General features: G+C 39.3%; 1 protein-coding gene across 1 annotated transcript in view; it reads left to right on the plus strand.

Moving 5' to 3' along the window:
• Positions 1 to 7,481, plus strand: part of adk.S (adenosine kinase S homeolog) — a gene marked incomplete at its 5' end in the record, with an annotated part of 132,430 nt that extends 124,949 nt beyond the window's left edge. The window contains 2 exon segments of the mRNA NM_001092888.1: positions 433 to 519; positions 7,313 to 7,481. Coding sequence (NP_001086357.1) covers positions 433 to 519; positions 7,313 to 7,437 — 212 coding nt within the window. The 3' untranslated portion in view covers positions 7,438 to 7,481.
• Between the last annotated feature and the right edge of the window lie 8,561 nt (positions 7,482 to 16,042).

Below are 16,042 nucleotides of genomic sequence, written 5' to 3' on the forward strand. Positions count from 1 at the left end.
CCTGACTTTAACCATGCTTTTGCCTCAACCTTGCCTGTACTTTCCTTTTGTAATTGAGTGATTGAAGTCAGTAAGTTCCTTATTGATATCTACCCAAAGTTCCACCATTTTAACATGAAATGACAAAAATCTTGAAACAGGATATTAGAAGTCCAAGACCATAAAAAGCCGCCATACCACATACAAAAACTAGTGGCCACTGGTCAAATGCTTTAACAGAGGTCATATAAGTTTCAGCAGACTTATTCTTAGATTTCAAGGTCTACAGACAAACAATGTTGTCATAATGAAGGAATGGGTAGAGGTGAAACACTGACCGCAAAAGTTTGTGGGATAAAATCAAAAGCTCTAAATTAAAAAAAAAAACAAACCTAAATTAAAAAAAATGTACAATTGGTCATAACAGTTGATCATTTATATTTTCCCCTCCAGAAAATGACGTTGTTGCTTTCCCAGTAATAGAAATAGACCAGAGCAAAATAGTGGATACCAATGGAGCAGGAGATGCTTTTGTGGGAGGTAAGTGATCACTACATGGCTTTTGTTATGTATTATCATCTATATGGCACTATCACGTGAAACTACTTTTTTTTGTTTTTCTTCTTGGGATTGGTGCAATTTTTTTTATGAAAAGGAGCAACAGCCCATTGAAAAGATCCCTTTTGTAAAAAAATTAAAATGTGCTAATTTATTCTGGAAACACTCTAAAGGCCCCCATACACGGGCCGTTAAAAGCTGCCAACAAATAGTCGTCAGCTTATCGACCCGTATGTAGGGCCCTCCGACGGATTTTCCCGATAGATATCTGGCTGAAAGTCAGCCAAATCAGGCAAGAGTAAAAAAATCCCATCAGTTTGCATCCCCATTTGTTCGTTGATGCGGCCCAGCTGGACCGCCCGTATAGATTCCGTTCTGATCCGATCGTTGGGCCCTAGGACCCACGATCGGATCAGCCCGATATCGACCACCTCCATCAGGGAGAGATTTGCTCGTTTGGTGACATCGCCAAATGAGCAGATCTCCCTGTGTATGGCCACGGTTAAACACTATAATACATTTTGTTTAACTGTTATGTCACTTCACAAAGACTTTTTTTAGTCTTTCCTTTTGCATGTCTCTGTACTCTTACCATTCCGTTATTTTATTTGTTCTGTGGGCTGACAACCAAAACTGCAGTGCATATTAAAGTTGAGGCTTTACCACTTCTAAAGTTGCAAAATTATGCTTTTTTTTTTTTTATTTAGTCTATCCACCTTTCTCAATCATCCCTAGGTAGCACAAGGACCTACGGGTTAATGTCTAGGAGGCAGGATGATGAAAAAAAGTTGTAGGTTGTTCCTCCTCTTCACAACATTAGCTAATCCTGTGTAATTTTAATCCTGCTTCCAAGTAGGTACTGTAGTTCATTTCTTTTTTTCTCCTTAATTTTCCCTTAGGTAACTGTGCTGGGCAGGGAGGATTACTAAATTAAAGTGGACCTGTCACCCAGACACACAAATCTGGATAATAAAAGTCCTTTTCATATTAAACATGAAATCCAATTTCTATTTTTTATTAAAGCATTCATAGCTGTTGTAATCTCATTTAAAAATCTCAGCTGTCAATCAAATATTGTCTCAGAAAAGAAAGTATTGCCAATACCTGTATTTGATTTCAACGGGGTGCTCCCAGTTTTATTCAAGGTGCTTCCAGACACTTAACAATGGATCAAACGTTTCGGGACCGCATGGCCCTTCCTCACTGAGGAAGGGCCATGCGGTCCCGAAACGTTTGATCCATTGTTAAGTGTCTGGAAGCACCTTGAATAAAAGTGGGAGCACCCCGTTGAAATCAAATACAGGTATTGGCAATACTTTCTTTTCTGAGATTTATACTGGCGTGTGGCTAGGCCAGGGCCATATATACCTGCATCCCCTGCTACGATTATTTTCTACAATCAAATATTGTCTGCCACTCCTCTATGCCATTCAGCACTTCTTAGATGTCACTGCTCTCCACATATTCCCCCATTCTCTTGAGCATTTAATTGTGTAGCCAGTGCATGGGGATGGTTATCAGGTCCCCCATTCTGGTGCACAAACAAGATTCTGAGATAATGCAAGGCTTGCCTTAATAACAGTGTCCACAAAATGGCTCCTGCCTGCTTGCTATAATTATGAAATCCCAGACTGAAGGAAGCAAGATTAAAATAATTTATACAGTGTAATTAAAGTTCATTTTGCTTGACTAATTTGATAAAACAGGAGTTTGAATATTTTTTTTTGGGTGATGGGCCCCCTTTAAAGTAAGCACCTATGCTACTGCAACTCTGTCTTATATGGTGGAATGTGGGGGTGGTTTTGCTTCCAATCAACCATGCTTCAGTACTACTTTTGAACCACCCTATACCACCTATACCAGACATGGCCTCAGTGCTGTCCAAATTTGCTTTTTGACATGCTGTAGCGCTGCACCCTTCTAATAACTGACATGCTCCAGTTGCTGTCAAATCATATTTTACATCCCTCAACCTATACAATAGTGCTGTATTATCCACAGGGGAGGGGATGGATTTAAGGGTATGTGGACATGGCCTTAGACGTTCTTGCGATAACATTGGTGTGGTTTAAATGGGTTTAGCTTAAAGTGGGGCGTGGTCAATCCTGGCTTCCATTATTGGACCTCCACCATGTAGGCTACAAAAATTCCAGCGCTTGATATCACAGAAGTTGGACAGCATTGCTATATACAATTCCATATGCAACAATTGCAAAGGGTTCAACTAACAAAGTTGAACAAAGGATAGACATCCATCGAATCCAAGATTCAACTCTGCCTACAAACAACTCTTACTCTGGTGAACAAAGAGCAAAAACCCAGCCGCCAGACCCACCTGTTCCACCTCTCAAGCTTTGACAGTCACCACCAACACTAGTCTATCAGGCTGGGGTGGATATTCAAGACAGAACAGTTCATGGAAAATGGTCCACAGAGGAGGCCAAACTTCCAATCAATGTACTCGGGCTGTTGGCAATCAGACATGCATTGCATAATTGGACAGATCTCCTCCAAGACAGCCCTGTAAAAATCTAAACAGACAACTCACCAGCAGTTGCCTATCTCAGTCATCAGGGAGGCATCCACAGCCGAGCATGGTTCTTTCATGAATGGGCAGAAAGAACCATCCTCCAGATTTCGGCCAACTACGTACCAGGAAAGGAGAGCTGGGAGTCAGACCTCCTCAATCACCAAACACTAGATTCAGGGGAATAAAAACTGAAAAGATGAAATTTTCCTACACCTCACTCGCCTGACCCAATGGCATCCTCATTCAATCACCAAGTCCCATCTTACTGCACACGTAATCAGGACCCCAGTGCCACAACTTTGGGTGCCATGAACATCCCATAGAATTTTCGACTGGTCTGCTTTTCCCACCCATACCCCAAGTCCTGCAATTGAAGTCACACACGGCAATTGTTAACGCTCCATAAATACCCAGAAGGGTGTGCTTCTCAGACCTGCAAGCTGTGTCGCTAGTGAAACCGTGGCATCTCCCTCTATATCTAGACCTGCTCACACATCGCAACATCCAAAAGCTGTCCTTGACCTTGTGGCTCTTGAGACTTCCATCTGGGTAACAAGGGTTCTAGGACAACATAATCCATCCTGCAGGCCAGGAAGAAATCCAATAATGATCCTATCACCACATCCAGCCTTCTGGATGTCAGAAACTTCACACGGGCAGCTCAACATATACGCCCCCATTTAGTCCTACGTTTGCTACAGAGGGAACCTTTTTAACCCATGCACTTAATCAGCCTCTAATTCCTTTCTCTTAAGACGTGGTGAGTGCACTCAAATATCTTTGCCCTATTCGGTTCACCTCATCAGGGACCAAGGCAAGCAAAGCCTTGAATAGCAGATGATAAGGGAAACCATCCACCTTGCCTACACGGGGGTAGGCAAAAGACCACTCTTTTCCATCTCTGCTCATTCAACATGAGCTCAATGCACTTCTATGGACCATGTACAGTCGTATGAAAAAGTATAGGAACCCCTCTCAGCCTGCATAATAATTTACTCCACTTTTAACAATAAAAAAATAACAGTAGTATGTCTTTCATTTCCCAGGAACATCTGAGATGTTCTAAAAGGTTTTTAGTGAAGCAGTATTCAGTTGTATAAAATTAAATCAAATGTGAAAAACTGGCTGTGCAAAAATTTGAGAACCCTTGTAATTTTGTTAATTTGAATGCATGTAACTGCTCAATACTGATTACTGGCAATACCAAGTTTGTTGGATTAGCTTGTTAAGCCTTGAACTTTATAGGCAGGTGTGTCCAATCATGAGAAAAGGTAAGTTTCAATTGCAAGTTGTGCTTCTGTTTGACTCTCCTCGGAAGAGTGACAGCATGGGATCCTCAAAGCAACTCTCAAAAGATCTGAAAACAAAGATTGTTCAGTGTCATGGTTTAGGGCAGTGTTCCCCAACCAGTAGCTCGTGAGCAGCATGTTTGCTCACCAACATCTTGGATGTTGCTCCCAGTGGTCTGAAAGCAGGTGCTTATTTTTGAATTCCTGGCCTAGAGGCAAGTTTTGGTTGCATAAAAACCAGATGTACTGCCAAACAGAGACTCCTGTAGGCTACCAGTTCATATAGGGCAGGGGTCCCCAACCTTTTTTACCCTGTGAGCCACATTAAAAAAAAGAGAGAGTTAGGGAGCAATACAGGCAGGCAAAAACTTCCTGAGGTGCCAAATAAGGGCTGTAATTGACTATGTGGTGGCCCCTGTGTGGACTGGCAGACTACAGGAGGCTCTAGTTGACAGTGCACCTGGTTTTCATGCAACCAAAACTTGCCTCCAAGCCTGGAATTCAAAAATAAGCACCTGCTTTCAGGCCACTGGGAGCAACATCCAAGGAGCTGGTGAGCAACATGTTGCTCGCGAGCTACTGGTTGGGGATCACTGATATAGGGGCTACCAAACAGCCAATCACAGCTCTTATTCAACATCCCCATGGACTTTTTCATGTTTCTGTTGCTCTCCAACGCTTTTTTACATTTAAATGTGGCTCACAAGTAAAAAAGGTTGGCGACCCCTGGTTTAGGGTAAGGCTACAAAAAGCTATCTCAGAGGTTTAAACTGTCTGTTTCAACTGTAAGGAATATAATCAGGAAAATGGAAGGCCACAGGCACAGTTGCCATAAAACCCAGGTCTGGCCAAGAAAAATACAGGAGCGGCATATGCAGAGGATTGGGAGAATGGTTACAGACAACCCAAAGATCACCTCCAAATATCTTGCTGCTGATGGTGTATCTGTACATTGTTCTACAATTCATTGCAATTTGCACAAAGAACATCTGTATGGCAGGGTGATGAGAAAGAAGCCATTTCTGCACTCAGGCCACAAACAGTCACTTGTATGCAAAAGCTCATTTAGACAAGCCACAGTCATTTTTGGAACAAAGTGCTTTGGAGTGATGAGACAAAAATAGTTATTTTGTCATAACGAAAAGCTCTTTGGTGGAAGAGGAACACTGTATTCCAATAAAAAACCTGCTACCTACTGTCAAATTTGGTGGAGGTTTCATCATTCTGTGGAACTGGGGCCCTTGTTAAAGTCAAGGGTCGATTGAATTCAACCAAATATCAACAAATTCTTCAGGATAATGTTCAAAGCATCAGTCACAAAGTTGTTGTTACGCTGGGGTTGGATATTCCAACAAGACAATGACCCTAAACACACTTCAAAATCTACAAAGGCATTTATGCAGAGGGAGAAGTACAATATTCTAGAATGGCAGTCACAGTGCCCTGACTTGAATATCATCAAAAATCTATGGGATGATTTGAAGCAGGCTGTCCCTGCTCTGCGGCTTCAAATTGAACTGAACTGGAGAAGTTTTGTATAGATGAATGGTCAAAAATACAGCCGTCCAGAATCCAGACACTCCACAAAGGCTATAGGAGACGTCTAGAGGCTGTTACACGTGCAAAAGGAGGCTCAACTAAGTATTGATGTAATACCTCTGTTGGGGTGACCAAATGTATGCACCTGTCTAATTTTGCTATGATGCATGTTGCATATTTCTGTTAATCCAATAAACTTTGTCACTGCTGAAATACTGTTTCCATAAGGCATGTTCTATATTAAAAGGAAGTTGTTACTTTGAAAACTCAGCCAATGATAAACAAAACTCCAGAATTAAGAGGGGTTTTTCATATGAGTGTATGCCGTGCGGCCACAAGATCCTCCATACTTACCTTCAAAAAAATGTTACAAGTGCAATGTGGTGGCTTCTTCTCAAGCATCCTTTAGCTGCAAAGTTTTACTCAGGCACCATGTCACAGAATATGATCTACTGCATGTTCTAGTATGGGTTCTGAAAAAAACCATAAGGAAATCTAGTGTGTATACTGAATGATTTGCTGATGGATAAAAAAATCTTCATCCTTCTTGAATCTCATTTTTGTATTTGGTACTGTAGACCATAACATCTTTAATAATGTTCTGTTGTCTAGAAAGTAAAGTACTTCTTAAGCATTAAGCTTGAGCCGCTTAGTTGTTGTTCTGTCTCTCTGACTGTAAAGACCTCAAAGAGGTCTTGATTCCTCAAAGCAGATATATTTCCATTGGAGCAGAGGCAGTGAGCATGCCCAGCACTCTAGACAAGGGATTAGCTAAATGAGGTGCAGGTCAGCTGCCTGTATCAGAGAAACCACAAAACTAGATGGAGGGAGAAAAGCAGGGCGACACAAGGATGAGCAGTGGAAGGGAGAGCAGAGCAGCAGAACAAAGTGAACACGACAAGGGTTAGGCAGAAGACCCTTTAACAGGTACCTTCCCAGCGCCCTCGTATTGTTGCGCCCTAGGCAGGTGCCTCTTCTGCCTACCGCTATTTCCAGCCCTAGAGAAAGGTATGTTTTTCCCGGGGCTGTTAATAGTAATTTTAGAGAAAAACAAAATAAAGATTTACTTGTTCATTTTTTTTTTAATTCTTTAAATTTATTTCCTAGCTACACACTAATACTGTAAGCCACTGATAGATTTTACCTACTACAAAATGGAGTAGCTTCTGCGTGGTAACAGTTAAAATATACTTGTCTGTAGTTAGCTCAGTTTGTGAGTTTAATTATCTTTCTAATACTAGCCAGTCAACAGTCCTGCATGCTGGGGTCCAATCATACATTAGTATAAATTACCTGTTTACACTTATATTACAAGCAATGTACTTAACTTAAAGTCAAATTGCGCTAGCCTAACCTTTATAGCATATGTATTGTTTGTCAAATACATTTTTCAGAATGTTTTCATTTTAAATTACAGGTTTCCTCTCTCAACTGGTATCTGAGCAACCTTTAGAAGAATGTGTTCGAGCTGGTCATTACTCGGCAAACGTGGTAATCAGACGAGCAGGGTGCACTTTACCTGAGAAACCTGATTTCATATAATGTGCTTGTAGAAAGCTTTTCAAATACAGTTAAACTGGCATGTCCTACCGTTTCACGTCATCTTTGCTCTACCACTACGTTCAACAATAGTAAAGGAGCACTGATCTGTGCTCCTGTCATAAACGAAAAAGGAAATACCTTCCCTTGTGTCTCTCACTACCTCTATGACCATATTTTTTGTTTTTTTTTTTTTTTTTTTTAGCATAAAGGCCACTGTTTGATTTTTTTTCTCCTTAAAGAAAAGGGAATGTGGTACTTAAAGGCTAATGTCACATGGAGCGGCGGTAGGGTCAAACAATGATTATCTATCCTTTGGCTAATTTTCCATGGAGCCCCATACTGTGTCACTGCACACTTGAGCATTTTAGGGTCACTGGAGTCATGGGACTGAATCAATGATTCATGTGCTGGAGGAGAGGCCAAAGTCTAGATAATTGATTGTTGGACACTACCTGCTTTCAAATTTCTCATATGGACATTCACTGCCAAGTAAGCAGTTAATTAAAGACTAATTTTAAATCGTATACTCATTTTCTATTTGCATGCGCTTTAGTTTAAAATATTTTTATTTTATCATATTAAAATATCAAAACAACCCCACATGGAGCCTAATGCGGATTTATGATATTTTAATATTATAAAATAAAAATTTGTAAACTAAAGAGCATGCATACAGAAATTTTTTTGGTATAATGTTATACCTCTGTTTGGTCACTAGAGGTCTCTAGCATGGCAAAAATTGTTACTAATCATATATAGTTCTGTATCCAAGGCTATGTTTTAAATCTTGTCTGAAATCTTGTAAAATTTTTGTTCCCAGAAAATTATAATACCAAAGCAGCATAGACAATGAATTTACACATTTCTTCCTTAGTTTACAAATTTTGAAGAAAACCATACTACAACTGTTAAAAGGGTTGCTCACCTTTAAGTTAACATTTATTATGTTGTAAACTGGCCTATTCTTAGCTATTTTTCAGTTAGTTTTCTTTTTTTAGTTAATTTTTCGTTGTATTTGATATCTTTAAGTTGTGAGATGGCGTCCGTGATTCCATCAGCCAAAATATTGCTTTAAGCTAAAATTTTATATTGCTACTTTTTAGTTTTAATTCAGATCCTCTCCTATATACAGTTGTGTTCAGAATAATAAGTGTGTTTAAAAAAAAAAAAGGAATAAAACTTAAAATCCTTATAATAGCTTTTATTTCCATACACACAAATGCATTGGGAACACTGCACATTCTATTCCAAATGGAGAAAAAATTATCTTATTTGTCATTCCTTTACAGAAAGTGAAGGAAAGGCAATATTAGGCTGTTGGGGGGAAAAAAATAGCAATGTTTGCATTCATCTTTACAAACTCATTCACTGTATAAAATGAAAAATGTTTCAATATTTACAACACTCTTTCTGAGAACTGCTACACATCTGTGTTGCGTGGAGACGATTAATTTCTGGCACCTTTAAATAGGTATTTCAGCCCAGGATGATTGGACTACATTCCAGATTCTACTGCATTTCTTGCATTGGCATAACTAGAGTGCACTGGGCTCCCACAAAAAAAATCTTCAGAGGGGCCCAGCGCACTCCAATCCCCATCCTCCCACCCACTTCCAGCCTAGGTCTACTCTGACTGTTGAGTCTGTTGGTTTTCTATTACTCTACTACACCTACTAGTAAATTATTTGCCATGAAGAAATATAATTTATACCAAAACAGTGATTGGTTAGGCTAGTGATGTTAAACTGCTATTATTCTGAACACAAATATATGTATATATTCTAGTCTGGTGGTTCACCTTTAAGGTAACTTTGTTATTATGTTATAGAATGGCCAATTCTAAGCAATTTTTCAATTGGTTTTTATTTTTTATAGTTTATTTGCCTTTTTCTTCTGACTCTTTGCAGCTTTCAAATGGGCGTCATTGACTCTCTTCTAAAAAACAAATGCTCTGTAAGGCTACAAATGTATTGTTATTGTTACTTTTTATTACTGATCATTCATATTTCAGTCTCTTATGCAAATCAATGCATGATTGCTAGGGTAACTTGGAACCTAGTTACCAGATTGTTTAAGATGCAAATTGAAGAGCTGCTGAATAAAAAGCTAAATAACTCAAACCTTCAATAATAAAAAATGAAAACAAATTGCAAATTGTCTCAGAATATCACTCTCTGCATCATACTAAAAGTTATCTAAAAGGTGAACAACCCCTTTAATGTATACCACTGCCTGGTTGCTAGGGTATAGCTACTGAAATTCCAAACTGGGATTTGCTAAGCAAAATAATTCAAAAACTAACTAATGAAAACTAATTACAAATACTTTTAGAATGTGAGTGTCTATATCATACTAATGGTTAATTAAAAGGTGACCCTCCCCATTAACATACTATGAGCTGCATATATGGAGACTGTTCAGTATATGTATTTATATAAGATGAGGTCAAATGCTAAATGAGGTTATATCGATAAAGTTTGGCCTAATACTGACCAAAACCAGAAATAAGTCGACATGCACCGGTAATTTGTTAAAACTATAGTTCCTTACATGGAGACTAGGACAACCATTTCTTTATATGCCAAGTTTAAGTTTTAACTATTTAAAAATCCTTTATATTTTTAAGTTTAGCAAGGATGTCCAGCTGCCGCTGATGCACCCTGGCAGTTATCAATATTGGCTATAACTTGTATATGGGTTTACATGTATTTGAATACCTTTTTTTTCCTAGACTATAAACAGTATAAATATCTACTGGTATGTTAAAACAAATATTTTTACAGATACATATTATTGGTTAATATTGTCTTACTTTTGCATACACTTTTTGCCATCCATGTAGTCTAAGCATCAGTCATGTAACAATGCAATAGATGCATACTACTACTGAACATATAAATAAACTCATGCTCCGTGCTTTTGGCATTTATTCTAATGCTCAAATGTACATATATTTATATATTGAGGTAAACAAGTATTGTGCCTATTTATACTTTTGAGCTCTGTATCATCTATTGATTATCCAACATAAGGCCCATGATCATAGTACAGGGATCAACAGAAAAATATCCCTTACACTTGTTTTCATATGTATCCGAACTTAAGATCTCACAATACACAGTGACTTGCAGATCAGTGGCAAAAGTTAATAACTGTTCCAAAAACTGTCAAAACAAGGTCTGGGTTTATTTTATTAAGATTTGTGTAAATGTTTTCCTTTATTCATGTGTGGCCAACCTAGCCATGTGATGCATTGCTTTTCAGTGTATTACTTCCTTTTCATAACAAAACACACACATGCAGAGTTTAATTATAACTGGGAGGATGTTCTGTCTTGTTTTTATTTTTCAAACATAAGCAAATTTACCTGTGATTTGATACTGACCAATAAAAAATTAACCCATTTTATTTCTGCTCATAGTATTGTTTTCTTGTATTCTTCTATAAGGGCCTTTTATTTGCACTCAGTAGCCTGTGCAAGAAGTAGTCCAGAGGGTTAGTGCACCCACTATACAGCAAAAGGTGAAGTCCCCAGAGGGGCCCTCGAAATATGATGTTAAACTTTTACATTTATTTTTTGAACTACTCAGCAGTATATTATTGCAAAGAATTGTTTTCCTGGACCATCACCGGCAAATTTTTAAGGTTTTAAGGGCAGGCTAATAGTTATGTGCAGGACATCCAGACATGCTTTGCAGGTAGTAGGCAAATTTGGGCTGAAATCTGCTCATGGCACCAGTAAACTTGCTATATACCTCGAATTTTTCCAAAATTTTTGGATAAAAGCTTTTATAATATTTTCTTTGGTGGGCTCTCTATTAACTTTATATCATGTATTTTTGCACTGTGGTGCAAGGGTACATCCCTGCTTGAACCTGCTGTGAGTGTCGGTGTTTACTCTGTTCTGATTTGATTTGGAGGGTGCTGATCCCCCCCCCCCCCAAAACAGGCACCAGGCGCTGAAATTCTGAAGGCCAGGGAGTGCAAGCGGGCCATACTACTCAGCATTGCTTCTTCGGTAAGCCCTGCCCAGCACCCCATCTACTTGTGCCTCCGTGAATGTCTTTTGCAGATATTAAACATTGGGGCATTTTACAATCTGACCCTAAAACTGGACATCTTTTTAAACAACCCCCTGTCTTCTCCTACAGAAGAGGAAGAAGCATACAGGAAGTAATAAAACCTAAAGCTACCAATGCTAAAAAAACACCACCTATGTTATCTAAACAAAACAAGGGTCCCGTCCCTTCCTGCTTCATTTTTTTTTTTTAATTTACATATTTAAAAAAATAATTTTGTATTCAATATTGATAAATGTAAGCATATGCACCTGGAATGTAAACATATGCAAACCACTTTCATCCTTAATGAGATTAAGTTAACCAAATGGCATGTGAAAATACCTGGGCGGCAGCCGGGAAACAGATTAAACACTGGCACTCACGGCAGGTTCAAGCAGTGATGTACCCTTGCATATTTGTTTTTTTGGGGTTTGTGCCCCTTTGTCAAGCATAAAAGAATGTGCAAGTGGAAACAATTTAACACCCTTCACACAACATGATTGGTCAATCATCCCATTTACCCCCCTTAAGGGGGGTCAGCTGATTGATGAGAACAGAAAAAAAAGCAGAGATTTAGAACAGTTTTTTATCTTTCTACACAAAGCATAAACCAGTTAATGAAGGTTTCCTTGCTTAATAGTCCCAATTCTAGTAATACAACTAATGATGCATGGTTTATGCACAAGGAAATTCGAAAGGGACTAGAACATGTTAAGATCAACAAAGGTCCGGGACCGGATGGTATTCATTCCAGGGTACTTAGCGAGCTTAAAGGGGTTGTTCACCTTCAAACAACTAGTTGGTTTCAGATAGATCACCAGAAATAATGACTTTTTCCAATGACTTTCTATTTTCTATGTGTGTCATTTCTCTCCTTCTAAAGCAGCTCTGGAAGGGGGGTCGACGATCCTGTAAACTGTTCTAAATGGATGCAGAATCTCTGTGTTTCATTACTGGCAGCTGTTAGAATTGATACAATTGTTGCTAATACTCCAGAGATACTGCTGAGAAATGTATCAACTCAATGTTGCAAAATTGTAACAGTTCAGAGTCTGCGCCTGAATTACTGAGCTGCCAGACTCAAACACCAGAGACACGAACATTCACCTTTAAACTTAGATTTTGGAAAAAACGTAAAAAATAAATAATGGAAAGTAATTGAAAAAAGTCTATTTCTGGGGAACAATCTAAAAACAACTGAATTGAAAAAAGTGTTTGGAAGGTGAACAACCCCTTTAAAGTATGCACATGCATACAGAATTATTTGTAATCTTTAATGAAATAAGTTATACCATTCTTTCAATATCTTGGTTTTATATGATCTCATGCAGGTTTCTACAATGAAAACATTCAGTGTAAAAACATTCATTTTACCTAAACCAGTACTGCTTTCTTAGGGGCATATTAATTATGCTATGTAAAAACAGCGGGATAATACACCACACATCGACAGACTTCGACAAGTAAATAACGGTGTAAAGAATAGCATAAAATTTGTACAGCATGGGGGGGGGGCGGAGTCAGGCCATCAAGCGTGATTGACGTGTACTAGGGGAGCTCTAGGCTTATGGGAGCAAACTAAGAGACAAATAAAGTTAATGGTTTCATTAACTATAAACAATTACTTCACTTTCAATAACAAATATTACCATCAGCTAAGGGGGACCACGATGGGCAGTACACGTGTTCCATTGTACGCCAATTTATACTTAGGGTGGTGGGACCGAAATTATGTTTTCAATGATGTACACGCAGGCAATATCACTCTGGTTGCGCTTCATCAATGACATTATACTAATATGGTCTGGGACACAGAGTGACTTTTTTGACTTTGTCAACAAATTGAACATTAATTACATCAATTTAAAAGTCACTGCTGAAATCCAGAATGACAGCATCAACTTTCTGTATATACGCATCTACAGGAATCACAATCAGAATTTACATACAACTGTATATCGCAAGGAAACGACTACAAATAGCCTTCTCCATGCAGACAGTCAACATCCTGCTAGTACCATCAGGGGTATCCCTACAGGCCAATATCTGAGGATAAGAAGACTATGTAGCACTACTAATGATTTTAAAATAGAGGCAAAAAAACTCTATGATAGATTTAAACTTAGGGGCTGTAGCCATAACTGTCTGAAAAGAGCCTACCAAAAAGCATTAGTTGCGAACAGAACTACTCTTCTAGCGCCCAGGAAATGGGAGAAACAGTGCAAGCAGGAGACCACCAATGAAATAAGGATAATTGGCGACTACAGTAAGGAACATAAACAAATCATGAATATACTTACCAAGCATTGGCACATATTAGGACAGGATAGGACCCTAAAAGAAACGATAGGGGATTGTCCTATAATAACATTTAGGAGAAGCAAAAATCTAAGAGATCGTCTGATGTGGAGTCACTTCACCATTCCCATCAAATCTACCTGGTTATCAGAACGCACAAAGGGATGCTACAAATGTGGCAAATGTTTATCTTGTCCCTTCATTGAAAAAAACCATTTGCGTTAGGGGTAGAATGGACATTGATGAATACACATTAATGCACTTCATGAACTGCAAAACGTCAGGAGTGGTGTATACGTCATGAGATGTGGTTGCAATAAACTTTATGTTGGTAAAACCCGGAGAGAATTTAGCAGGCGAATTCTAGAGCATGTGGGCGATGTAAGAAATAAACGCAATACCTCTGTGGCCAACCACATTAATGAGTTCCATGATGGGCAAGTTAACACAATGAGGTTTTATGCGGTAGACCACTTTCCACTAAGCACCAGGATAGGAGACATTGATAGGAAACTGTTACAGTGCGAAGCCCAGTGGATCTATTGGTTAAACAGTCGGGCTCCTAATGGTTTAAATGAAGGTTTCACCTTTAAGCCCTTTCTCAGACTATGACATTTTTGTACAGCACCTCCCAGACTATACTGATCTAAATCTGTGATCAGCATTCTGTACACTTTAAAATACTCCTTTTCAGATATTATCTTTAGTGTATTAATTAAATGATAGCCTTGTATGTTCATATTTAGATTGACCTCAATACACTGATTTCATTTACTATTGAGCAATTTTGGTCATTATATGCTGTCCCTTTAAGACAGCCTGTGGGCAGTCCATAAAAGACAAGTGAGTTTTGATCTGCCTAATACACATTCACATCATATAGGCACAGTGTCTGATTGGGTTACGTACCATCAGTGCATAAGCAGGGTAGGAATCCCATTGGTACCACAGGATAGCAGTACCTAGGAAACTAACACATGCGCACTACATCTAGATGAAGTCTCGTCCAGGAAGGAGATATACGTGCCGTTTCCCATAGCCACGTAAGTGACGTCACTTGGCAATACCCGGAAGTCGCGCCCCGCGAATTGTCGCGGGAGTTGCGATGATTCTTGCCAAACTTCACTATTTAAAGTTTGAAGCAGTGAGCGCTCGCCACTTATGCCCCTGAAGAAGCCGAGATAGTCATTGAAATGTGTCGAGCGGCATAGGTGGACGGTGGGTTGTCTAGCTCCCACTCTGTCCCTACGTAGACAGGCAGGTTTTTGCTAACGTGGGACACCTTGGAAGGGTGGGAATGGGTGGCATGTTACTGAGGCATTTCCTGAATTTACTTTGAATTTAGCACCAACCGTTCCACTATATACCTCTTTTTGAAATTGTTTGTTTTTTATGGACATTTGTCCAGCACTGCAGTGAGTCATGGCAGTGAGTGTGTGGCTTATGAGCGTTCCTCATTTTTAATATATTGCTAGTAAAGGTTATGTTTTAATCCTTTGATATTTTTCACACGTATCACACCGAACTAGTTTGCCTTTGAAATGTGGGGTTGAAACTCAAAGATATTTGATACCCACTTCATTTCAACCTCCTTGTACCTTAATTGTTTATTTCCATACTTGCGGTGTTGATACATGTGACCTTTAATTCACAGTTACTGTAACTATATTTATAGCTCTCTTTCCAAGAACTATAAACAGAGCCATACATAAAGACCACCAAGCAGAACATGGGGAAATCACGTAAGAAAACTTCCCCAGTCAAGATGACTGCGTTCTACCCCAAGGCTACCTCTAACCACGGATCGCGGACCCCAACGCAAGATGGCGGCGACTCCACAGGCAGCAGTCCAGCACATCGCACGCGATACACAGAAAAGCCGCCAGCACTTCTTGAAAGCTCGACTGATCACTCACCGCTCACAGTTGAATCACAGGGAGACTTCCGATCAGCTCTCTCCTCGCTGAGCACATATATAGTGCAGGTGGGTGAACACAACGATCATCTAGAGCATAAAATGGCTGAATTAGTTACATCACACAACGAACTGATAGATGCAAATAGCGCATTAGAAGAAGATGTTCATACTCTAACTGCTAAATCGGCTGACTTGGAAGACCGGAACAGATGCAATAATCTTAGGTTGCGAGGAATTCTGGAAGCAGTCCCCATACAGGACTTAAATACATATGTCTGCACCATGATGGGGGAACTGTAACCAGATATGCCACAAGACCAGCTCATTG

This window comes from Xenopus laevis, chromosome 7S (genome assembly GCF_017654675.1).
Source record: "Xenopus laevis strain J_2021 chromosome 7S, Xenopus_laevis_v10.1, whole genome shotgun sequence".
Lineage (NCBI taxonomy): Eukaryota > Metazoa > Chordata > Amphibia > Anura > Pipidae > Xenopus > Xenopus laevis.